The sequence below is a fragment of the Heloderma suspectum genome, chromosome 2 (genome assembly GCF_057233095.1).
Source record: "Heloderma suspectum isolate Gila_16-S chromosome 2, 16-S_ref, whole genome shotgun sequence".
Classification (NCBI taxonomy): domain Eukaryota; kingdom Metazoa; phylum Chordata; class Lepidosauria; order Squamata; family Helodermatidae; genus Heloderma; species Heloderma suspectum.
This window is the reverse complement of record NC_139459.1, coordinates 98,459,969-98,487,085: the sequence shown is the minus strand read 5'-3', so window position 1 is coordinate 98,487,085 and position 27,117 is coordinate 98,459,969. Positions and strand designations below refer to the sequence as shown.

Below are 27,117 nucleotides of genomic sequence, written 5' to 3'. Positions count from 1 at the left end.
TCAGTTCCTGGAGAACCGACCTCCCCCCACTTCCATGCTGCCTCGGAGGCAGCACGGAACAGCCCTGTTCTCCATGCTCTCAAAAGGAGCGCGGAGTGGCCAGAAAGTGGCGTGGCCAGGGGCATTCTGGGGCAGGGAGAGTGTAGATGCCTGTAAGACACATCCAATGTGTCATACAGCAGCCTCCTTCCCTACTCCATCCTCCTGCGGCTAGACAGCTGCAATCGGCTGTCTAGCCAAAAAAGCAAGGCAGGAGGAGGGAATGTTCCCCTCCGTGCTTCTCCTGCCCTGCTTTGGATAGTTGGTCGCCTCTGAGTTCGGAGGCGGCCGCCTATCTCGATAGGATTCCTCCCTAAAAGGCTAAGTGCAAGTTGTCCATGCTTGCAGGCTCACAGTCTGAATCAGACAAGACACATGAGGAAAATGGGAAGGGGAGGGGAAGGAAAAACCAGAGATGAGAGACTAAGCTTAAGGAGGAAAAACGGAAAGGCACAATAAAATATATATTTTGAGTAGCTTTTGAAAACAAAGCTAGAGAAGAAACCCACAGGGTAGAAGTAAATGTTCTCACTTTTGCATATGCATCAGAAATGCAGAAATGGCATGCACTAATCACTCATGCTTCCACTCTCATTGCTTCTACAACATGTGAATCTGCTCTGTTAATGTCTGTTACCTTAGAAGATTAGTTAGGAACACACCTTCTTGTGAAAGAGTTATATCCTAACTAATGTGAACCGACATGAAGGAAGAGGGCTTTTCTGCTCCTCAGTCCACCTCTTGTGTCCCTGAAAAACCACTCCTGAGGGTTGGGGACCCTGTAGAATGGCATAGGGGGCTACAGCAGAAGGAAGGATAGGTTAATCTCTCTGTGTATGTGGGTGAAACCCCTTGCATTAATAGAAGTTCCTTTTACTCGTACATGAACACCTTTGAATTTAAGCCAGTGTACATATCGAAGCATTAGAGAAAAGGAAGTAGTAACTCATGAGATGCCACTGGATATTATCAGAAGTGAGTTGCTAGGCTAGATGGATTGTTGATATGGCCCAGTGAGGCAGTTTTTATTATTACAATGTTTGCCAGTTTCCTTTTTTTTGTTTGTGTTGTTGTTGTTGTTGTTTGGAGCCCTAGTACACAGAAATGTTTTAATAGCAAGGGATAACTCTTTATTGTTGCTGCATTATTGTTTTGGAAGTTACAATGGGATTTAGATACTTTGTTATTTGGCTAGGCTGAATCGTGACTGCAAAACAATTTATCTGGGTTATGATGAAACAGATGTGGTTAGTCTATCTAGATCGTTACAATGATTTTTTTTATAACTGTAAGTGAGACTGGAGCGAAACATTTTGAAACATACTGCCTTGTAAAGCCGCCTTGAGTCCCAGTATTGGGGAAAAGGTGGGATATTATTATTATTATTATTATTATTATTATTATTATTATTATTATGAATACCTGGCTGCCACTAAAAACAGCAAACCTAGATCTCCTCCTTCTTCTCACCCCTGTGCTACAAAATGTAAAATGCAATGCCATCATATTTTGTATGCCCTACTACCACAAACAGCAATCAATGGAGCAGGGAAACCCAAATCATGATGACATCATGTATTTTGTATGAAGTTACAAGAAAGCAGGAGATACATGCTTCTGTTTTCAATGGTAGCCACATATCCTCTGTAATATATAGTTCCAGCCTAAATTCCTTTGTTAAAGACTATTATTGTCACTGAAATCTTGCCTTTATTTAATAGTTGCATGAGCTTTTTAATCATTGGTTATGCTGATCAATAATTTCCGTTTAATCATAGTAATTCATTTGGTACTGAGGGAGGAAAATATAATGTTATGTATAATAACTTGGAAACTGAAGGTGAAATCACAATTCTATTAAAATCTATGGCCACATGTATGTTGATTTTACCAGCACCAGATCCCACTGTATCAAAACTAACTGGCCTCTTGAAGATGTTTTTCCTACCACCATTTGCCAAAATGTTCTGAAGAATGATCTGGGGGGTTTTGAGGTGAGGGGGACATAACATATTGGAAGTTTTCTTTCAAGGTAATAGTATTAAAAGTTTCAATAAAGTGTTCATTTTCAGAGGCTACAGTTAGATTAGCTGTGTTTGGATGATCAAACCTTGGTTTAATAAGCTGAGGTATGAATGAATCACTTGCATCCACTTCACTCCTTCCTTCGCATGAGAAGGAAACAAGCCAAGAAGCTCCAGTTAACTACAGATGCCTGTGACATCTAAACTGGGAAACTATGGTTAATGACTTCTAAACAAGCTATGATATTAAATTAGCTTTAAATCGTGGCATCATATTCTGGCTTGTTTGGTCATTAACCATAACATAACAGAAGAATGAGTACAGGAATGATTGACAACAGAGGCCAGAATAGAATGATGGGTGTCAGTTAGAATTGGGGCTGAGACAGTAAGTGAGAAGTCAGATAGAGTTAGTTTAGTTAGGATGGGAAGATATAGTGAGAGGAATTAGGGGTTAGAGTTAACTAAGTTAGTTAGTGAAGACAGAGGAGTTAATGAGATCAGGGGGAGATGATAAATAAAAGGCTGGTGGTAAGGATGTTAAAGAGGGGAGTCAGTGATGTTCTGTTAAGTTATTAGACAGAACCATTATTTATTATACTTTATAATATGAGTACTTATTCTGGATGTTATGTTCCATAAATAAATAAATAAATAAATAAATAAATGTTTAATGTTGTAACTACCTGTTTTCTAGTCTGGGTAGAACTCACCCCATGTGCTGCCTTTGATATACATATCCTAGTATATAAAGGGGAGGGTCTTGCTGCTGTCCTGCTGTAAACCAATAGATGGTTGCAGCAGGTTATTCTGTAGGATAATTGTGGTCTAGGCTCAGTGGATCAGGCGAGTGACTTACCCAGTTGCCTTTAGGGGCCAAGGCCATGTATGGCAGAGGTGGGCAGACGGTAGGTCAGGATCTACAGGTAGATCTCTAAGTTATTCACAGAAGATTGGCAAGTGTTTCTGATCCCAATTTTCAAACAACAGCAACAGCTAAAAAGTCCCCCACCCCCCGAAATTGGATTTCTGGGAGGAAATCAGGAAAAGATTTGTGTGTGTGTGTGAATCATAGAATCATAGAATAGTGGGGTTGGAAGGGACCTACAAGGCCATCGAGTCCAACCCCCTGCTCAATGCAGGAATACAAGTCAGAGCATCCCTGACAGATGGCTGTCCAGCCTCGTCTTGAGTGCCTCCAATGTGGGAGAACCCACCACTTCCCTAGGTAATTGGTTCCATTGTCGTATTGCTCTAACAGTCAGGAAGGTTTTCCTGATGTTGAGCCGGAACCTGGCTTCCTGTAACTTGAGCCCATTATTCTGTGTCCTGCACTCTGGGATGATTGAGAAGAGATCCTGGCCTTCTTCTCTGTGACAACCTTTCAAGTTTTTGGGTTTTGTTAAAGTTTGTGTGAAGGGATTTGTGAGCTAGGGAACATCATAGGAAGTTAACATCTGGTTCTCATCAGAAATTCCTGGACTGAGCATATGATCAGAGACAACCTGTTCCTTCATTCTTAGTGTGTACCCAAACCACTACTTTGCACCTGGATTATGGTTTGTGGATCTTGAGGTTCTAGTAAAAAACTGTAGATCCTACAAGTTTTATATCTCCCCATGTCTATTGTAGGGGATCCCTAAATATGTCACACATAGTTTACAAGTTCAAACATAATGGGAACTTATAGTTGACGGTGTCGTCCTGGCATTTTTCCTCCCTTGCATGGAAGGAGGAACAAAGCTGATTCATACCTTGGCTTATTAAGTCAAGATTTGGTCTTCCATGTGTGGCCATGTTAAACTGTAAGCAATGAATAGCAAATAGTGCACCATCTGCACTGGTTCACCATACTGCTAGTTCACATATATAGTGCTCATGCTTTGCACACATGAAGTCCAAGATTAAGCTTCTTGTATCTCCACTAAAAAGGATCTCAGGGAGCAAAGCTTGGAAAGAAGTGGGACCTGAAAAAGTGTTTATTCTTTTTTCATAAAGTAAAGTTCACAATGAGATCAGTATTTGGACAAGCATTATCTCAGAAAGCATGGGCAGCTTTTTGTGTGAACTTTGCAGTATGTTCATCATGCAATTTCAAATCAATTAGAACCAGGGGCGGGGGATGAGGGAAGAGGGAAACAGCAAAGCCTTGTGTTAATTGGAACTTTAAGAACTGGATAAACACTGATGCTAATTCATACCAAAGACAGGAACAAAGCTGTTATGTTTTATAATTAAAAGATGCTAATTTAGTTTATAAATAGAACTGTTAGATGAGATGAGAAAATAGTTCACTATGTTTACTGTGGGTTGTCAAGACATGGTTTCCTGTACAGCCTGGTGAGGCTTTAATTTGACCCTCTGCTCTGATGGCATGATAGAAATTGCATTTCAAAAGAGAATAAGGAAGCTTCTCTTTTAGTATAGATTCAAATACAGGCCCAGTTGCCATCGTTTGAATGGAGATACATTTTAGATTAGTAATTCATTGTTGTAGATATGCAGGCCTTCCAGTCCGGTTCTATAAATAGGTTATCTCCTGGTTGGCCTACGTTTTTCATTGTGAAGAACAGGGCCAATGCCAGGTGTGGTGGGCTATCAGTGCCCACCCCCTAGTGGTCTCCCCGGTGTTGGTGACTACTTCCCCTCTCCTTAACTAGATGGTGGCATGTGGTACAGCAGTAGCAAAAAAGCTAATTTAGCCAGAAAGTGGTGCTGCTGACACCCACCCATTTAATTTGTCCATAATCTCTCTGCTTCCCCATGGTAGAGTTGTGTTGGGTCCCCAGAAGATTTGTGGGACATTTAAAATGGTGGACATCAGCCACAGCCACTCCATCTCCAATACTGAGAAGAGTGCCCGGCCCAGGTGGCTGTAGCCAGCATTTGGGGTTAGTGGTTAGTCTTCCTGAGGCCTCAGGCTGCCATTAACTGTCCATCAGTACCAACCCCTGATGGTGAGTCTGGTCAAAAGATATACTTCAGTATCAAGAGACACACTGCCTGAAAGAACCTTTTTAGTACTGGCATCCAAGGTTTGGAATTTGTTGCCCCAGTAGACATTCCTTGCTCCTTCCCTACTTCTTTTTAGGCAGCAGGTCAAGTCACTGCTGCTTAAGCAACTGGGTAATGGCCAAAAACGTTCTGGCAATTTTATTCTGCTGCTGCTGCTGCTCTGTCTTATACCTCTGTTGATATACTGGTTGCTCTTATGTGTTTTATTATATATATTTTATTGTGAGCTGTCAGAAGTGCCCCATCTGGACAGAAAGGCAAGAAAGAGAAGTTTTTAATAAATAAATGAATGTCCCATTGATAAAGAAATTGGAGTTCTATGGATTAATATAAATGTGGAGAAATCTGTCTGTTTTGATCATATTAGGCCAGTGCTTTACGAGCTGCACTGCCTCCCAGTCTTTTTCCAAGACCAATTTTAAGTGCTGATTTTAACCTATAAAGAGCTTGGGATGAGCATACCTGAAAGATTACCTTCTCCATTATATGCCTACCTGAACCATGGTCTTCCATGGCCATCCTGTTCTAAGTGCCCCTGTCAAGTGAAGTGAGGTGGCTGGCTCCTTAGGATAGGACCTTCTCAGTGGTGACACCCAAGAGACAATTTCCTCACCTTTACATTCTTTTCAACACCAGGTGAAGACCTTTTTATTCACCCAGGCCTTTTAAACACTTCTTGGACGCTCGCTGTTTTAGTATCTGAACTACCGGGTTTTTATGCTGTTTCTACTAGAAGGAAAGTTGTTATGCTGCATTTTTATTATTTGTTGTTTTAAACTATTGTATTTTGTATTTTTAATCTTTTATGTTTGTCTTGATCTGTAAGCCACCCAGAGAATATTTGTTGACAGGCAGCCTTGTAAATTTGATAAACAAATCAGTTAAATGTGTTTTTCTTTTCAAGGAGTACGGATGCTAGATGGTGATGTTACAGACATGGTAGAAGCAAAATCTCTTAGCCTCAATCCCCAACATATACATATCTACAGTGCTAGCTGGGGTCCTGATGATGATGGGAAGACAGTTGATGGACCTGCTTCTTTAACACGCCAGGCCTTTGAGAATGGCGTCAGAACGGTATGTTTGTACACACACATACTCTATTTCTGCAACCAACAACAGTAGTTTTCTAACTGGACGTCCATTTCCAAACTATAGTTTTTATAATCCTTCAGAGCTCCCTTCACACTTTATACATATGTAGGGGCCCCCATGGGATGACTGGGGCACAGGGCTGCAAGACCACTGGGCCCACACACTAGATATTTACACATTGGCCTGGATATCTGCAAGGGAGGAAGCTTACATCTGAGCAGCTGTTCACATCTAGGCTTCCACACAATTGGGACTCTGAATGATTGGGAGTCCCAATAGGGTGGAAGCCTGTGCTCAAGCTGCACACATAGACATACACACCAATTCATGGCCATCCAGGGCCAGTGACATAGCTGATGCTGGGGCTGTGGTTAACAGCATAGCCTCACTCCCTGCTCATCACATAATGACCCCTTAATGCAAAGTGATGAACATTTTTTGGCCTAGGGCCTGAACTACAATTTGGGAAGAGTCTTAAGTGCCTCATTCCATCAGTGGGCAGGGCTAAGGGCATGGGGCAGGGCCAAGGACAAAGAAAGCAAACTGGGCAGAGCCAGATGCAATTCTTAGCAATTTGGATGTTTTCCCATCAAGGATACACAACACAGCTCAATTCTATGTCTGTCTGCTCAGAAATAAGATCCAGTGCAACAGCTTTCATGCCTGCAAAGGACAGATCAATTCTGTGCAACAGTTTTCAAGCCTGCAAACGAGCTCAAATACCTTTAATTACTATTTTAACTCCGGTCATCAGAGATAACAGAAGAAGAAGCTTGCGGGCTGGATGGGGAACCCCTGTAGGCTGCATTGGGCCATGGACCAGAGGTTCCCCAATTCTGTCTGAATGCATATAACAGGTTCATAACAGGGACAAGAGTGTTGGAAGTAAAGAGACTTTTATGTAGGAACTCAAAATAAAACAGGTAGGGTTAGAGGCTCCCTTTCACTGTAGTGCTTTAAAATAATAATGCGCACTATCTAAACAGTCAGAAACTTGTGATGGGAAGTGATTCAACTATTGAATTTCTATGTGTCCATTTCAATTTTAAAGACACAGACATTTTGGGCTCCCTTTTGGTACAGAAATGTGAAAGCAGCATAACCTGCAATCAAGGGAGCAGAAAGCAAGCTATATAGCTGTTTAAAACTCACTGAGGTCCTGTGCCTTTCAAAGGCTGCATCACAGGCAAAACTTCAACAGGTACAACATTCTCTTTATGGCAATATAGCAATGGGAAATTGTGTTCTTGATATTTCTCCAGTGGATGCCAAACTCCATCTGTAATGATAAAGTGCATATTCCAGCACAATCTCAATGAGCCCTTGCACCTATAAACCGTTTGCTATGCCGGTTGAAATCATTTGGCTTAGGTGCAACAAACTCTGTATGGGTTTGAACTGTAAGGCTCTTAGATCTCTTCAACAGTCGCCTATTCATTTTCTGACAAAGTGTGCAGTTCTATTTTTGTTGTTCTTTCTGCTTCTAACAATTCAGCTCTCTTTTTACTGTATGTTTGGCAAATCATGTAATCTTAATAGGGCTTAGCATTCATTTAAAGTCTGCCAATTGGACAGTAGTACTTGGATTTTAAGAAGAGGCAGAAGCACTGAGTTGCCAGAGCACTTATTCTTTATATCACTTATTTGTAAACAAACATTAAACTTGTACACTAACTGTGTACCCAGAAGTAAGCCCCTTTGAGTTCAATAGGACTTACCCCTATATGTATAGGAGAACTGTAGGCTAAGGCTGCAATTCTATGCACACTCAATTTCTTCAGATTAAACATCCATAGAAGTGCACTGTAAATTCTGATGCCTTATTTCTATGCTGTCTGTCTTCTCCCTTTCCATACTCACCTACTACCCAACAATGTTTTATTTATTTATTTATTTAGAACATTTATATCCCACCTTTCTTCCACTATCAAATTCAAAATGGTATCGATAGGGGTTTCCAGGCGGTCTCCCATACAGGCACTGACCAGATCCAGACCTGCTTAGCTTCAGCAAGGTGGCTGCATCATGTTTCTTCAGACCATACCTATTCCATCCAGAAATGTGATGTCTTGAAATGATAAGTCTTGGATTAAACACTAGTGCCTGGATATAGAACTGTTTTGTTACTCATTATTCATGTCTTGTGTATAGCAAATCAAAGAAGGAAGACCAATGATAAAACATTCTTTTAAATCTATCAGAAGCAAGAAACCAGTGAGGAAAGCTGTTGGACCATTGGATGGCAATGGAGTTAAAGGAGAGATAAAGGAGAATGAAGAGTTTGCAGAGAAACTGAATGTATTATTTGTGTCTGTCTTCACTGCAGAAGATTTAGGGCAGATAGTTATACATGAAATGACATTTTCAGGAAGGGAGTCCAATTAACTGAAGCAAATCATGGTGATAAGACATGATGTTATTAGTGGTGATAAGACATGAAATGACCTTATTGACAAACTGAAAACAAACAAAAAAAAAATAACAAGGTCCAAATTCTATCCATCCATGGGTTCTTAAAGAACTCATTTGTAAAATTGCTATCTACTAACAAAAATATGTAAGATCGTACCAGAGGACTGGAAAGTGGCCAATGTAACCCATTTTTTAAAAAAAGAGACCCAGGAAGGTGGGGTCCAGAAAATTGCAAGCCAGTTAGTTTAACATCTCATCCAGGTCAATTGCTGAATAGCATTATTAAAGATAAAATTACTAAGCATGTACAAGGAAAATCTTGCTAAAGAAGAATCAGCATGACTTCAGCTACATCCTTTCTCACTAACCTTTGGCTGGTTTTTGAGAGTGTCAACAAGCACATGGATAGGAGCAATCCAATAGATGTTGTTTACCTGGACTTCCAAAAGGTTCTTGACAAAGTCCCTCACCAGAGACTCCTGAGCAAGCTTAGCAGTCATAGGATGAGAGGAAGGTACATTTATACATTGGAAACTGGTGGACAGAAAGTAGCAGGTAGGAATATGGACAGTTCCCACAGTGGACAGTTGTAAACAGTGGGGCTACACAAGGATCTGTATTGGGATCAATGCTTCTTTAACTTGTTCATAAATTATTTGGAATTAGGGGTGAGCAGTGAGGTGGCTAAGTTTGTTGATGACACCAAATTATTTGGGTGGTTAAAATAAAAATAGGCATTAAAATGGCACATGCAGTTCAATGTAAGCAAGTAAAAAAAAAAAACCCTAACATATTTGCTGATGGGATCTGACCTGGCAGTGATTGACTGAGAAAGGTATCTTGGAGTTGTGGCAGATAGATTATTGAAAACACTGAACCAATATGTGTTTGCTGTAAAAAAGACAAACTTCATCTTGGAGATCATTAGAAAAGGAATAAAAAATAAAACTGCCAATATCATAATGCCTTTATACAAACCTATTGTGCAACTACACTTGGAATACAGTTGTGGTTACTGCTCCTCAAAATGTATATTGTACAACTGGAGAACATGTGGAAGAGAGCAACCAAAATGATAACGGGACAGGAACAGGGCCAGCCCTACCATGATGCACATTGATGTGTCTGCATCAGGTGGCAGAACAGGCGAAGTAGCAACCTGCACTGCTTGTCCCACTCCCGCCACCCTGCCACCTCCATCAGGGTGCAGCACTCTCCCACTGTGTTATTCACCACAGCTAGAATGCTTTCTGGAGCAGCTGCACATCCTCCCATTGCACACCCCCTGTTTCCCCTTACTGCAGCCATGGCTGTGCCCTGTGAAAGATTGACCAAACTCTGAGAGAGTGTGCCCAAACTCTCACAAGAGCACACCCAAACTCTCACAAGACCTGCTTAAACTCCCACAAGAGTGAGATCTTGCAAGAGCTTAATTGAACTTTTTGGGGAACATGGGAGAACTCTCATGACAATCCCACCACCAGGAAAGAGTCTGAGGCAGTTCATATTCTCAGTTCAGGAGGCAAGATAATTTGGGCCAGGGCTGGGATGGAACAATTCCCCTAAGCCTACAATGTTTGGAGCTTTTTAGCTTAGAAAAAAGTATTGGGGAGGGGGCATATGATCTAGGTGTATAAATCTTCCGTATCATAGGAAACAAGTCTCTGAACAGCAATTGCACTCATTTCCTGCTTGTGGGCTTCCCATGGGCAACTGGTTGGCCACTGTGGAAAGAGAATACTGGACTTGAGAGGCATTTGGTTTGATCCAACATGGCTGTTCTTATGATCATTCTAAATCAAGTATTAGAATAAATGTATATAAGGTCTATAAAGCCCAGATTCCCCCTGTTTTTCCACTTTACCTAACTATGGCATTCTTTTCTGAACAGAAAGGTTGGCCTCATTGTGTTTGGAAAGACCATAACTTGATTTCTCATTGATTCCTACTGGAAAGTTGGGACTCACAATTCAGTAGAAAAAAGCACAATGCAAATAAATACTTTTTGTAAGAGAATCACTGTCCCCAAATGTAAACACTGAAGGAAAGGGTCAGTGCCTTTTCTGTTTAAACTTTAGAGTTCTGTTCCAACAACCAGTGAGGGGAAAAGGTTCAGCGAGCAATCAAAAGGACTTACTATGGGTAGAGGTCACAAACATTCAGAGTATTACAACAAAAGGAGCCCTTAATATTTCAGCATACTACAACAAAAGGAGTTCTTACATTGATTCCTTGGTACTTACAATTCCATTATGGGGAGAATTCTATGAACAGCAATTGAGAACTAGAAGTGAAGTCTGTGTGAAAAAATATCTCACCATAGTGGAGAGACTGCCTAGCTAACCTGTGTGCCTGCTCAGTCTTCTATCCAGGTGCTACTTGTTAATGGACAACTACAAGGCCCCATCTCTCCCTTCTTATGGTTCTTTATCTTTAAATTGGACTTGGATTGGACAGCCCTTCAAACAGAGGATGCCTTCAAACAGAGGATTGTCCTCTGCCAGCTCTCCAAAGCAGAGGACTGTCCTCTCTAAAGTAGGACACCTAGCCACCCTAGTTCACTTTGGTACACCCAGGTCAAGTGCGGGATGGATCTGGGAAGTCCCCACTTTCCAAATTAAATAATGCGGAACGGTGGGATATAAATAGTTGTAATAAATCATACATTAAAAAATCCTGGATTTCTGTTTCATCTTAGTTGCAGGCTTGAAACAGAAATCCAGGATTGGATACCTAGGGACATCTTGGGTGGCTAGGTGTCCCAATTAACAGATATTTTTAATCAAGTAGTGAGGAAGAACAAAAAGGTAGTTGATTCTCAGCTAAATGCAGCTCAAAAGTACTTAACTAATCTAAACAATGAGGGTTCTGAAAAATGCACCTAACATTTATAGATATTTCAAATGTCATTAACAGAGCTCATGGTCACAACTCCTGACTAGAAATTGCCCCCGTGACAGGCAGTGAGTCAGAACCCCTGATTTACAGTACTTTCCCCAGCAGCATGATGTAACACTTTTGTTTAAAAACAAACTCCATTTAACATGTTCAGTTCTGCACTGATTTAATTCTTGTCAATTGCAGAACTGAGTCAATACTTTCTGCACAAGCCTTTTGCAGTAGAATTCTTCTGTTTAAATAATTTGCACACCTAGTCAAGAAGACCCGGTAAATTAAGATGAGGATTTAGCCAGAATCTGTGCCCTGATGGTGTGGTCCTTGTCTTTGGAAAGAGCTTTTATCTCCTCCTGTTTACGTTTTCCATGTCCTAAGTGTTCTGTAGAGAAAACTGTGAAATAAACTTCAATTAGTTGTTTGCACTTGCAGAAGTTGGGGCATAAATCTACAGGTACCTTATTTATAGAAATAAAGTACCTGTATATGTTCTGCCTATTTAGAGAAAATAGCCAGAAATCTCCTATGGCGTCCAAGAGCTATGCTAGACTACTTATAGTTATAGGTACTCTCTGAGAGAAAAAACCCTTTACTGCCAGAGGCAGGTGGCAAAGTGGCCACAAAAAACACACACTCCTGGCTTGTCTTGTACTTTTAACACAGGCATCTACTAAAACATGTTTGTGGGCTGGCAGTGGCTATGTTTCTCCTATATGTGATTTATTTCTTTGATATTGTATCCTTTGAAATTGTTAATCCCTTTAGAAATAATAACTTTGTATTCCCACAACAGCTGGGATTAAAACAACATTAGCAGCCTGTGTTTACCAAAGTATAACACTGGAAAAAGTATAATGATTAGATTTTTCCTGTTTTTACATTCATGTACAGCTAGTTAATAAGTTTTTATAGTGTTTAAAAAAAAAAAAAGCAAACCAGAGTGCTCTTTTTACTTATAGAGTAATGGAACCATAAGTAGGCTGGTAACTTTTGTGAACTTATTATTTGCAAGGCTGATCTAACTTCATCATGCCCACAATATGTGTGTACAAAAATAACAAAAATGTGTGGGCTCATCATTTTGTGGACTTCTTTGTAAGGCTGTTTTAATTGTAAAGATGATACACCTTTAAACCATGCAAAAAGGGACTAGTTTTCTATGTTAATTCTGTTTATTTTGCAAAAATACATAAATCTCAAGTAGTGAGAAATGATATTTTAAATCATTCTATTACCAAAAGAGTTTCTTTCTGGTATCATCATCATAGCTTTTATTGAACCATCTTGTGTTGGCAAAAGAGAATACAGATTTAAATGTATCATAAAGGCCGCCTTCAGGTTGAATTGAAAAGCAGGATAAAACCCCTACAGTGAATTTTAAATATTTGGAAAATCAATTTAAATACTAAGTTTATTAGCAATACACATATTTGAGTAGTTTCAGATAGATACTATATTAACAACTGTAATTAACTTAATTAACAAATCACATATTTAAGGTAGACTGAACAAAATGCATTTTGTGATTTTACAAGCAATGAAGCTGAATATATTTCTCCAGATGAAAAAATAGGTGTCTTCAGTTTAAAAATGCTGTTCAGATATATGTGATGTTTCACAATGGCCTTAATCCACAGGGAAAGCTGCATAAATTGAGCTTCTAGGACTTCTATGTTCTGTATCGGAAAGTTTGCAAAAATGCAGATTTCAGAATGCAACTGTTTCAGTCCACTGAAAGGTTCGGGAGTTACAAATTGGGTAAATCCATTAAAAAACCTTCGGGTGAATTTTTCACCAATCTCTAGATGTGCTTTCTTAAGTGAATTTAAGAATCTATAATGTAGGGAACAATCCTATGGCCAATAGACAGCATTTAGACGGCTATAGGATTTTTCGGTTCCCAGAAACCCGACTCCCTGCCCTCACAACCTTATAGAAGGTGCAGGTCGTTCCCAGCTCCGTGCTTGGAAGAGCAGTGCAGAGTGGCTGAAAAGGGGGCGTTCCTGAGGGAGGGGAGGGGACCGCGGAAGTGCCGTTATGACGCTTCCTATCCACCGTCTGCCCTCCCTCCCTCCCTCCCTCCCCAGTGTGCCCCGGTTAGACAGCCGAAATCTGCCATCTAGCTGTAAATGCAGGGCAGCTGAAGCACAGAGGAGAAGATCCGAGTTTAGAGGCAGCCAACTATCCCCATAGGATTGTGCCCTTATTCAGGGAATTCTGTTTATTTTCCATGGCAGGCTGTTCAGTTTCATATAATGTGTTTATAAAATGAAAATAATTCTTTTTTTGTTTTCTGCATTGTTTTTGTCATCTGACCTGAAACTCAGTTCTTGGTAGTGGGGTTCCCCCTGCAACATGGGGCTCAATGGCTGGATTCACACATAATACTCAAGCATGGTATGAGTTCTTGTGAATTCTGGGTTGTTGTGATGTGAGAACCCAGATGCACTAACAAATCATGGTTTGTTAACCCTGAACAACCCAGAAAGAGAACCCATGGTTTGTTGTTGGGTTGTGAATGCTGGGCTGTTTAAACCATGGGCTGTTGTTATGTATGAACAAAGAACTGTGGGTTGTTTCACCAGGCTACAGATGTGGTAGGAAAGAGTGGTTAAAAAACAAACAAACCAGCCACTCCTCATGCCTGTACTAGAGTGCTGCAGATGCATTTGGGATACTGGGATGGAGCAGGCAATAATCTTGTTTGTGCAAGATTATTTTGTTTCAGATGCTTCCAGTTAGATGTCTCCCAGCTCTACAAATGAGCAAAAACTGTGCAGCTATTCCATCTTTTTCCCTCTTAACGCATGTGTTCTAGAAAGAAGAAGTAATGGAAGAAGCAGTAGAAAAACATGGGAGGGTTAGAAGTGGAAGATATTGTCCTCTGGACCCCTTGCAAAATTCCGTGAATGAGGCAGGGTTGTTGCAAAACAAAAGCCTCATCTGGAAACACCCTCTGTCTCTGCATTTAGACAGATTTTAGCTAAAACCAAAATGTCCTATATAACACCCATCAGATTCTAGGAAATTAAAGCTATTTTTGACATCTAGAATAAGTGTCTATAGCATAGGAACCACGTTCTAATGCTGTACAAGCAGCTGCAGTGTTCAGTCTGCATCCTCATGGAGTACTGCACTGCTGTAGCATGGCATATCATTCTTAATGAAATGGAGAATGGGAGGACAGGCTCTGAAACCTAAATCCGATACTTTGGCTTTTTGCCTGGGTCGGCACAGTGGCCTTCTTCTTGTTCCCAGTACATCATTCTCTTTAGTGAGCTGGACGAGAGCCAAAGTGTTTGATGGACGTTAATGATCAGATGTTGTGCTGCTGAGCCGCTTGTGAGAACTCTGCTTGGTGCCTCCCCTCTCATCATCACTGCCCCTTTTCATCTCTTTCGCTTCACCAGCTTTGGCATGGGAGTGTGTGTTCAAAGTGTTGTTATGAACAGAAGGCTGTCTTACCATCACAAAACAACTGTCAATCTTCAGAAGGTGGAGGAAGAATTTTGGATTATTCAAAAAGAGCTTTTAAAAAGCAACAACAACCCAACAACATTCTAAAACTGTAACAATAAAAGATGGATGGTGCTATTGATAAATTCAAACTGCTCAGTAAGCTGTGATTCCAAGCACTAGATTTTATGGAAGTTTTCCCACTAAGTACACTTAGGATAAGGATGTTAGGCTACAGTCTTGCATGAAGGTCTCATAATTCATAATTGTGCACCAGAATGCAGAATTTGCTTCAACTTGGATTTACCAATAAAAGTTTGCGTGTACTTTTATATTATTATTATTATTATTATTTTATACCCCGCCTTTTTCCCAGTACTGGGACACAAGGCGGCTTACAAAAATTAAAACATATACAATTAAACATATGAAAATATACACAAGTTAAAATATAAATTAAACAACAATACAATTAAAATTATATTAAAACATTAAAACAGCATTTTAAAACAGTGTTTTATTAGGTTACCCCCAGGTTCCAACTATGTCCCAAAGGCCTGCTGGAACAAGAATGTTTTAGTCTGCCTCCAGAAACACATCAAGGAGGAAGCCATCCTAGCCTCCCTGGGAAGGGTGTTCCACAGCCGTGGGGCAGCCACCGAGAAGGCCTTGCATCAATTGCCTTCCATGCCATAAGCTTCATTTTTTTACTATTATATACCATAGGACGTGCACTATCTGTCTATCTGTCACCTATCTATCTACATCTTTTGTAAGCCCTTTCATTGCTTCTAGATGAGGCTTTTATCATGCAATCACCCTGCCTCATTCATGATTTTTTTTTTTGCGGGATTCAGACATCATCTGCTTCGACTTGTATCCTTCCTGTGTTTTCCCATTACTTATTCTGTTTTTTTCTTTCCCCAACAATTCTGTTTTGGAGAAAAAGACAGAGTTCCTGCACTTTTGATTGGTAGTGATAGGAGCATACATACCAAAGCATACTGTTGCTCAGTAAAAAATGGCTACAACATTGCATTTTTCTATATTATTTTCTATATGGGAATAATAATTTCTATCCACCTTAATTTTTGTCTTATCATATGTTATTTGCAGCGGATTCATTCCTGTTTATGCCCCCATTCCATCTTCTGTACCTTCCCTGCAGTTTCAAAATCACTGCATGATATCACAGAAGGCAGCTTTTTAAATACTTTTATTGCCTGATCATGTTATTGGAATAAGATGGAGAGACACAGAGAGCACAAGAAAACTAGATCAGTCAGACATTACTGTGAAACTTTGACCAAAGTCCATTTCTATATCATTCTCTTCACTTACACCAACTTTAAAATGGTGGTTATCCAGTTGAAACCCCTTCATGGATCACCGCCTTTTTGTGGCGAAGGGGCTTGCATAACTCAGTGAAGCCATAAGCAATGCCGTGCAGGGCCACCCAAGATGGACAGGTCATGGTGGAGAGTTCTGAAAAAATGTGGTCAACTGGAGAAGGAAATGGCAACCCACTCCAGTATCCTTGCCAAGAAAACCCCATGGAACGTATCACAAGGCTAAAAGATATGACGCTGGAAGATGAGCCCCTCAGGTCGGAAGGTGTCCAATATACTACTGGGGAAGAGCAGAGGGAATTTCCAAGTAGCACCAGAAAGAGGGAAGCGGCTGGGCCAAAGCCAAAAGGACACTCAGCTGTGGATGTGTCTGGTGGTGAAAAGAAAGTCCGATGCTGTAAAGAACAATATTGTTTAGGAACCTGGAATGTCAGATCAATGAATCAAGGTAAGCTGGAGGTGGTCAAACATGAGATGGCAAGATTGAACATCGACACCTTGGGAATCAGCGAACTAAAATGGACAGGCATGGGCGAATTTAATTCAGGTGACCATTATATCTACTACTGTGGGCAAGAATCCCTTAGAAGAAATGGAGTAGCACTCATAGTCAACAAAAGGGTGGGAAAAGCAGTACTGGGGTACAATCTCAAAAACAATAGAATGATCTCAGTACGAATCCAAGGCAAACCATTGAACATCACAATAATTCAAGTCTATGCCCCAACCACTGAGGCCGAAGAAGCTGAGGTGATCAGTTCTATGAAGACCTACAACACCTTCTAGAACTAACACCAAAAAAGATGTCCTCTTCATCACAGGGGATTGGAATGCCAAAGTAGGAAGTCAAGAAATCACCAGGATAACAGGCAAGCATGGCCTTGGTGTACAAAATGAAGCAGGACAAAAGCTACTAGAGTTTTGCCAAGAGAACACGCTGATCATAGCAAACACTCTTTTCCAACAGCACAAGAGGCGACTCTACACATGGACATCACCAGATGGCCAATATTGAAATCAGATTGATTATGTCCTTTGCAACCAAAGATGGAGAAACTCTATACAGTCAGTAAAAACAAGACCTGGAGCTGACTGTGGCTCAGATCATGAGCTTCTTGTTGCAAAATTTCGGCTTAAATTGAAGAACGTAGGGAAAATTGAAGAACGTAGGTATGACCTAAATCATATCCCTTATGAATATACAGTGGAGGTGAGGAATAGATTTCAGGGATTAGACCTGATAGACAGAGTGCCTGAGGAACTATGGACGCAGGTCCGTAACATTGTTCAGGAGGCAGCAACTCAATCCATCCCAAAGAAAAAGAAATGCAAGAAAGCAAAGTGGCTGTCTGATGAGGCTTTACAAGTAGCTGAGGAAAGAAGGGAAGCGAAAAGCAAGGGAGAAAGGGGAAGATATACCCAACTGAATGCAGATTTCCTGAGAATAGCAAGGGGAGACAAAAAGGCCTTCTTAAATGAACAATGCAAAGAAATCGAGGAAAACAATAGAATGGGAAAGACTAGAAATCTCTTCAAGAAAATCGGAGATCTCAAGGGAACATTTTGTGCAAAGATGGGCATGATAAAGGACAAAGAAGGCAGGGACCTAACAGAAGCAGATGAGATTAAGAAGAGGTGGAAAGAATACACAGAAGAACTATACAGGAAAGATCTGAATGTCCCCAATAGCCATGATAGTGCAGTCACTGAACTTGAGCCGGACATCCTCGGGAGTGAAGTCAAGTGGGCCTTAGGAAGCATTACTAACAACAAAGCTAGCGGAGATGAGAGTATTCCAGCTGAGCTATTTAAGATCCTAAAAGATGATGCTGTTAAAGTGCTGCACTCAATATGCCAACAAATTTGGAACACTCAACAATGGCCACAAGACTGGAAAAGGTCAGTTTACATTCCAATTCCAAAGAAGGGCAATGCCAATGAGTGTTCAAACTACCGCACAATTGCGCTCATTTCACATGCCAGCAAGGTGATGCTCAAAATCCTACAAGCTAGGCTTCAGCAGTATGTGAACCGAGAACTACTGGATGTACAAGCTGGGTTTCGAAGAGGCAGAGGAACTAGAGATCAAATCGCCAACATTCGCTGCATCATGGAGAAAGCAAGAGAATTCCAGAAAAACGTCTATTTCTGCTTCATTGACTATGCTAAAGCCTTTGATTGTGTGGATCACAACAAACTCTGGCAAATTCTTAAAGAGATGGGAGTACCAGACCACCTTACCTGTCTCCTGAGAAACCTGTATGAGGGTCAAGAAGCAACAGTAAGAACCGGACATGGAACAACCGATTGGTTCAAAATTGGGAAAGGAGTACGACAAGGCTGCATATTGTCGCCCTGCTTATTTAACTTATATGCAGAGTACATCATGAGAAACACTGGGTTGGATGAATCACAGGTTGGAATTAAGAATGCTGGGAGAATTATCAACAACCTCAGATATGCAGACGATACCACCCTAAAGGCAGAAAGCAGAGAGGATCTAAAGAGCCTCTTGTTGAAAGAGGAGAGTGCAAAAGCTGGTTTGAAACTCAACGTTAAAAAAACTAAGATCATGGCATCTGGCCCTATCACTTCCTAGCATATGGAAGGGGAAGAAATGGAAGCAGTGACAGATTTTATTTTCTTGGGCTCCAAGATCACCGCAGACGGTGACTGTAGCCATGAAATGCTGGACTGCAAGAAGGTCAGATCAGTCAATCCTAAAGGAAATCAACCCTGACTGCTCTTTGGAAGGACAGATACTGAAGATGAAGCTCAAATATTTTGGCCACCCAATGCGAAGAGAAAAGTCACTGGAAAAGACCCTGATGCTGGGAAAGATTGAAGGCAAAAGAGGACGGCAGAGGATGAGATGGCTAGATAGCATCACCGATGCGATGCAATGAATATGGACTTGAGCACACTCTGGGTGAGAGCGCAGGACTGGAAGGCCTGACGTGCTATGGTCCATGGGGTCACGAAGAGCTGGACATGACTGAACGACTGAACAACAACAATCCAGTTGAAAAGCGAAGCTTTAATTCACAAAATAATTTGACAGATAAAGTTAAAATGAGTTAACATTGTAAAGCTGAAGTAACTGAGCGCACATGCAGTCCTGAAGAGGTTGAGAAGTGCTTTTTTATTTTTTGCTGATATGCACACATTTGAGCATGCTGAGCTGGGGCATGTATTGTTGAGTGCAGCACAGAGGAATACAGGAAACTTTTCAAGTTGTTTAGATTGTCCAAGTTGATGGATTGTGCTATGCTTGCACAATCTATGTGTTGTTCAGTGAGTATCTGTTATACATCAGCTTCACTCAGAGGGATTATTTAGTTGTGTGTTGAAAGATTTTATGCCACAGACTCCTTGTGTGACTTCAGGCAAATCACTTTTCCTCAGTGTCAATTTCCATCTGTAAGGTATTTATTATTTTGATTATTTATGATATTTATATCCCAACCTATTCTGTGTGTTTGGGATTACTTACAACAATTCTGTCAATAACTCTGTCTCCCTAAGGCTCAGACAAGGCTGGATCAGAACAGAAGGCCTATCCAGTCCATCATTCCGTTCCCACAGTGGCCAATCAGATGCCCCAGTGGGAAGCCCACAAGCAGGACATGAATGCAATAGTATCCTCCCATTCATGTCCTCCAACAACTGGTATACACAGGCATACTGCCTCTGATACTGGGGATAGTATGCAGCCATCAAGACTAGGTGCCACTGATTGTCTTAGGGCACAATCGGCTGGCTAGAGAATGTTGGGAGTTGTAGAACTTTTTTCTGTCTAAACATGCATAGGATTGCACCCTTATCCTCCATGAATTTGTCGAATCCCCCTTTAAAGCTGTTCAGATTGGTAGCCATCTCTACATCTTGTGGGAATGAGTTCTTTAGCTTAACTATGTGCTGTGTGAACAAGTACTTCCTTTTATCTGTCCTGAATCTCCCACCACACAGATTCACTGGATGAGTCCAGGTTGTAGTATTATGAGAGCGGGTTTTCTCTCTATCTATTTTCTCCATACCATGCATAATTGTCCCTCTTTCCTTACACTTTTTAAAATAGCATCTGTAAGGAGTCCCCATTCAGATCAGGACTGAAGCATGGGAGGCGGAGTTGACTCTTTCCACTTGCATTGTTTACCTCTCTAAAATCACACTCTGAAATTACTATTTGTTCCCAAAGATGCTGTTACAGTAAATGGCACATTTAGGGCAAATTGCAGCTTAAACTGAACAATTTTTGGAAGGAAAACAACATGGGGGAAAGGATAAACTATGCTCCCCTATGCCATGGTCCCTATCCAGATTGGGTTCCCAATGGCAGCAAATTAAAAAAGGGACATATTATGACATGTTTTAACATTACATCTTGGTTGGCCCTAAGTATTAAGTTTGGATGGCCTGAGGAAAAAAGGAAGGCAAACTAAAAATATGTTCTTTTCATCATCTAACATCTTCTTGTTGCCGTTACTGTCCTTACAAAATAAAACTCACACCACACACATTGCTCAAACTCTCACCTTGCCCTGGCCCAGTTTTTAATTTTCAAACACTAAAAGGAAAAAGTTTCAAACACTAAACGGACCTTTCTACACTTTTACATGGTTTAATTATTCGTTGATTTAATTATTATTTTTACTGTATTGTTTTTCCTTTTAGTGGAGGTCAATGAGGCAGCAAGCACTGTGCAAGCACTGCTGGAAACACAGGCTGCTGATGTCCTCAGGACTGACTCTCCATTCAGCAGTTGTGCACTTGCATGCTGCTAGCTCTGGCAACCGTCCCATCCAGCAACACACACATACACCTCTGCCTCCCAGCAACATAATGTTAGGGCAGGAATGGCCTTCTCCCATCTATCAGAATACTGTGGCCACCAGCAATTTTGCCTAGTGGCTAATGCTATCCTCCTATACTTAATTAGCCTACCTAGTCACAGCTGATGGAAGTCACCACAACAGGTGGAAACAGTTCACCTGCTGTGGTGACCTGCTGTGGTGCTCCTGCTCACATGGGCAGTTATTTATAGGGGGAAAGGGAACCATGTCCCAGCTGATGAAACATCAGGTGGGGATGGCAAGGATGAAAGTATGCCTCTTTCATGTCGTGTGTGTTTTTCGCTCACAGGACAATAAGCTCTAAGAAGTTGCCTTCCAAGCCCTCTATTGATGCCTACCTGCCAAGTGTTTGCAACCCCAATGTTTTTGCAGTTACAGGCAGACTGTAGATACAAAAGGTTTCTCAGACTCTTGGCAGGCAACAATACAAGGCTAGTGGGATGGAGCTGGCTTGGGGTGGGATGCCACTTCATTGTTGTTGTTGTTGTTTACATTTATATCCCACCTTTCTTCCACAGAACTTAAAGTAGCTTACATAAGGTCACCAAGTAGACTTCAACCCAGGCAGGCAGTGACCAGACCAAGACTTGCTTAAGTTCACTGAGGTTGCTATTTCATATGTCTTTAAACCATGTCACAGTTAATGCTGTTTATATGTAGCACTGCTGTTCAAGCCTACAGCTGCATGACACATATTTCATAATCATGTGATTAAGCTAGAAAGGAAAAGCCACACACGGGTGTGCACACATACACACATACAGTCTCAGTCTCATATCTACTTTTACTTACAAATGGGAATGATAGGGTCTCTATATCTTTCTCCATAGGTAGGAACACAGCTGGGGGAGGGGGATTTTCTTCAGGAAAATAGCCAGTGAGAAAAGGGTTTAGCAGTCCCGTCCCCCCCACTTAAAATTGCAGCATCCAAGGCTGCTTTTGGTTTTTAAAAAGTGTCTCTGTGGGGAAATTATATACAACTGCATGTAGTGTCTAATTTCAGCCTTAAAAGCAAAACATACACCATTAAAGTTCATCTAGATGTAATAGCGGTTTTTAATTTTGAAGGGGCAACTACCATTTCACAAAAAAATATTTTCTCCTCACCAAACCTTACAGGGGACATGGATTGCCATTTTGATAAAACGATTGGGCGGGGGACTCTTAAAAAGAGTATGGCTCCTGACGTTTGGAGAAACTGGTTATTATTATTATCTTAAGCATAATACATATTGTAGATGTTTAATACTACCAAATGTAAATTTGTATGATTTTCAGTTTCCAAAATCTCAAAATGTCTTGGTTAGAGAAATGTTTAAGAATACTTTATCTGAAAGAGGGAGGCTAGGCTACTAGTAATATTAATAGTTTGAATAGCTAGCCAAAGCAAAAATACACAGTGCATGTGGTTGTGTTGCTGATTTTATTGTGTTTGGAAAAGTAAAATGTCTTGCATTCCACAGATTCAGGTTTCAGGTTCCAGCTAGCAGCATTCTTTCTTTAGTTATGTTTTCACTGTTAAATACTAATTATAGCTCTTTGGGGAATAGCTTGAAGCTGTTTTGGCTGTTATTCTAAAGAACAACAGAGTTCTAAGTTACTACAGTCTGTTATGATTCTTCAGTATACTTATGCCAATGTTATGTATATAAAATAAATCCTCTGTAACTGTCTAGATTAAGAATACTGTTGTATTCCCATTCTTCTTGAGAACTTGAGTAACTTTCAAACTTTTTTAAACCTAGATACCTTTTTGTTTGTTTGTTTTCCTGGGAAAAACAAGAAAATATCAACCTAAATCAGACAGGTTCATGCAGTTTCTTTGAAAATTTATGAAAGGTTGCAAAGCTTGCCTTCTGTGCCTAGCGATGCCAGCAGACAAGTAAAGGTGTAGCTGAGGCAACATAATTTATTCTTTGCTAGATACCATTAAAATGGACTTTGTGCAAGCAAAGAGATTGAGGAGATGGGAAAACACTAACATTCTGGGCTCAGCACAACCTATGAGACTTCTTAAATACCCCCCTCTTCACAGTTTGCAGGGTTCCCAGCTGGCTCTTTGCAGCTGTGGCAGCATGCCTAGCTGCTGGAAGTGCAAGTTGTGGTAGAAGGAGAATGCCAACAGCTTAATTTGAAAACCCCATTCCTATTATTTCTGCAAGGAAACAAAACAAAAACAAAACACCTCTGGCCAATCAGGTTATATTTATTTCTTCTCAGGCATTTCACCACACTCTTCAGCCAAAAAGGCTCTGGAAGCAGCCGGATCATATGATCAATACAAACAAGACAGCCCCTGCCCACAAGCTTGCAGTCCAAATGATACAACACAAAAGGAAAAAGAGATGTGGAGGAAAGAGGAAAAAACAAATGCGGGTAGAAGTTCAAGTCAAATAGTAGCTCTTATAATCATCAGTTGGAATGGAAACAGTTCTAAAAGAGGAGGAACACCCCGATCTCTCAGCAGACCCACTTGAGCGGCTTGGTTTATCACCTTTCCATCTGCTGCCTGATGGAATGGCTACTGTCAGGTGACAGTTAAGTTGGGGAGGGGCCCAATGGTTGGCTTTCAGCAGAGCCAACGGAATGGTGCTACTTCCCATCTCTCCCTCTGCTGCAGCCTCAAAAAGATTCTCTCACAGTCCCATTGGCCCACTGATCGAAGAAAAGTATCTTAGAAAAGCACTTTCCTTTAGTGCTAGTTGAAATTCAAATCTTAATTGTATTTCTCATACACAAACATCTCAATCCATCTAATATTAGTTGCAACTAACTTATTCTATTGGTTTCAGTGTGACTTAAATGTAAGACCTTTACCGGGAATGTACAAAGTTGGGAAGAAACAACACTAGTGCCATCAGCCCCAAAGCTCTGGGCAGAAGTCCAAGGACCTACAGCAGCATTCCCCTTAAAAACAACAACCCACCAAACCAGTTCAGCAGTGGCAGGTGCTTTGCTGATTGCATCTGGAAAATGAAGGTGGTGGCAGAAACATGTGGCTGCAGCCTGCTCACAGGTGGTTTGCTGAGCAGCACACTTGCCACTGCAGAAGGGGTTTTTTTTGTTTTTTTTTAAAGAAGAAAAAGGAACCCCTTCCTACTCTAGATGCCGCCTGGGGGCTGGGATGGGAGAAGACCAAAGCGATCAGGCTCGCCCTGGCATTCACCTCACCATTCCTCTCCCAGCTTACCAGCTGGCATTGGGATGGGAAGGGGTTCCTTTTCCTCCTTTTAAGAAACAGAATTATAGAATGCACAGTGGTAGATGTGCAGTTTAGTCAAGGACTGGCTAAGCTGTCTCCAGCACTTGGCTGGGAAGCACATCTACCACCATGCAACCGTTTTCTTAAAAAGTAGAACAAGGAACACCTTCCCTTCCCAATGCTGCCTGATAAGCTGGAGGGAGAATGCTGAGCTCAAGCAGGATGGCCCCAGCCCCTCCCGCTTACCAGGCAGCATCAGGAAGAGGGTTCCTTTTTTCTTCTTTTTCTTTTCACAAGATAGATGTTGGTGTGGCAGGCACTGCTCAGTGAAGTGCCTGTCCAGCTGGCTCCACCAATCATGTGCACCCATTACTTAGCTCAGCCGCACGCGCAACTGCTGTTATGCAACTGTTTTTGGTTTGGTTTTTTAATAAAGACACTATAATCACAAAAACGTAGTTTTAAAAGTAAACAGATTTAGAATGTTATTATCATGTGTGATAATACAGATCCTTTAAATCCCAGTTCTCACTTGCAGTTACATAGGTGATGGTTATTTGTAACACAACTGTAAGGGTGCTAAATGACATAGGAGGCCATTTATTTGAACTGACTTTCCACTCAGTATAATCAGTTTCAACATGCAGTGTCAGCCCTCTGAAATAGCAAGGATCAGTTTCAGCTAAAAGTGTGAGCCAGGAAGTCCTCAGTTCAAATCCCACTGCTGCTATAAAGTGAGAAGCTATAGGTGATCGTAGAAAAGCCACTAGTCTGCCAGTCTTAGATTTAGATCTGCAATATGAAGGTAATAATACTGGCTTAACTTAAGGGCTATAGTAAGGATTATTGAGAGAATATAAGCACGTTGTTTTGAAACATGCCACATAGGTGGTGGTGGTGGTGGCAATGGTGATGATTATATGTTTTGGACTTTACAGAGCTGGTTGGGGGCAAACAAAAGCCAGGAAACTTTGTTTTAAAAACCCCAGTCATTGCTACTGAGACATGCTATGAATCTTTTTAAACTTTAGTTTAGCATGAAAAAGAGTATTTACTTGTAACAGTTTATGAAGTTCTTTAACTTTAATGTGCTGCATTCTGTTATTTTAGCTAGATTTTTGTATTTTATCTTGCTTTGTAAAATGCCCTGGAAGCACGAGTTCCTATTTATTTAAAAATAATTACATTAACTTCTCTAACTGCTTGTCAATATGCCTTTACAAAAATGTAAACAATGAGTCCTGTACCAAGCAGAATCTCATCCAAGATAATGTTTTTCTTTGCATTGGTCATTATGTCAATTTACTATTTCATTAGTCCCACAGCACAGTAGACAATTACACACAGACAGTCAGGCCTGATTAGTATGTTATTGCTCTGGTGTGATTGCCACCCCAAAATCATGTACCTCCATACTATTTCTCTGCTTTAAGAAAAGGATAGGTAAAAGTTGAAACCAGTCCATCTAACTTTCAAGGCATACCAAATATTATTGCTTCTGTCTTTTCTGGATTCAGTTTTCAGTTTGCCCACACCCATGCTCTAGCCATGGCTACTTACTAAGGCATAGTCAAGAATGCAAGTCAAAACACTTGAATTTTTGACCTGTTTGAAGTACCTGCTGGTTCTAACCCAATCTTCCTAGCCAAAGTTTTGAGCCAGTGAACAAAATTAAAGTTAGTTGTCAAAGTAGAAATAAATTGAGAAATTAATGATAAACAATAAGCAGAAAATGAAAACCAGATTGGATTTACTTTTCTGTTATTTAAATCAGGGTATATACAGGATATTTGTGCTTGCTTCTTGTTTTAATACCATGATTTGCTTTGCCAGCTTTGAGGAACATAATCTTTAGTATACTGTCTAGACTGAAGGTTGCATTCCATTGTTTTCCATTAAATGCTGGAAAGGTACCATATTTCAGTATGTTAAATGTACCATAGTTTCATATGTTATGAAAACTGGGATGTTTCAGTATAAAAATTACAGGCTATTTTCATTTTATTCATTACACATGGTATTTTATAAATGACAACTATTTTGCACCCAGTATTATTTATTTAAAGATAATAACTTCTCCAAGAAACAGTCTTGTTTACTAAATACTAATTGCCTAGGGAGGTTGACTAGGGAAAGCAAGCAAAGCAGAAGTACAACCTTTGAGCTACACATAATTCTCCAGCCATAGCCTATGTTCTAATAGTCCCAGATACACTCCCAATGGTCTTTTACCTGTCCCTAGTAAATAACAGTTTTATCCTGTCTTTATTTGTCAGGAAAACATTGAGAATCCTTTTAAACATTTTGTCAGCATACATATATGTGTCTCACCTTGGTATCTTCTCTGTCCAACACTCTGCTGCCAAAATCATTAACCTCTCTTATCACTCTGTTCACATGATTACCTTCCATAAATCCCTACACAGGCCTCTAATCGGCTCTCAGATCCAGCACAAGCTCCCCATTCTTACCTTCAAAGCAGTCCATAGCCTTGACCCCCATGTCTCTCTGCTCTTATATCCCATGGTATCTCTGCCTGTGAATTTCACTCCTACAATGCCAACACCCTCGATTATCTGAATCTTTCCTGCTCCCTAAAAAGCCTCCTTTGATGCCCCATGTACTTGGAACTGCCTCCCAGAACACCTCTATGATACCACCTCTCTTACTTCCTTCAAATCCCTCCTCAAAACCCACCTTTCCATGAGGCCTTTGGCACAACCTCATAGTTCCCCTGCCCATCTGTACTCAGCCCATAACTACAAGTGTTACAAGAA

General features: G+C 40.8%; 1 protein-coding gene across 2 annotated transcripts in view; it reads left to right on the top strand.

Annotated features, from left to right (window-relative positions):
* The window catches only part of LOC146352530 (proprotein convertase subtilisin/kexin type 5-like), a 316,248-nt gene that overhangs the window by 171,024 nt on the left and 118,107 nt on the right, over window positions 1-27,117 (top strand). For both annotated transcript variants that reach the window (XM_084834270.1, XM_084834271.1), the window contains exon 7: window positions 5,983-6,155. In XM_084834270.1, coding sequence (XP_084690396.1) covers window positions 5,983-6,155 — 173 coding nt within the window. The remainder of the gene's footprint in view (window positions 1-5,982; window positions 6,156-27,117) is intronic.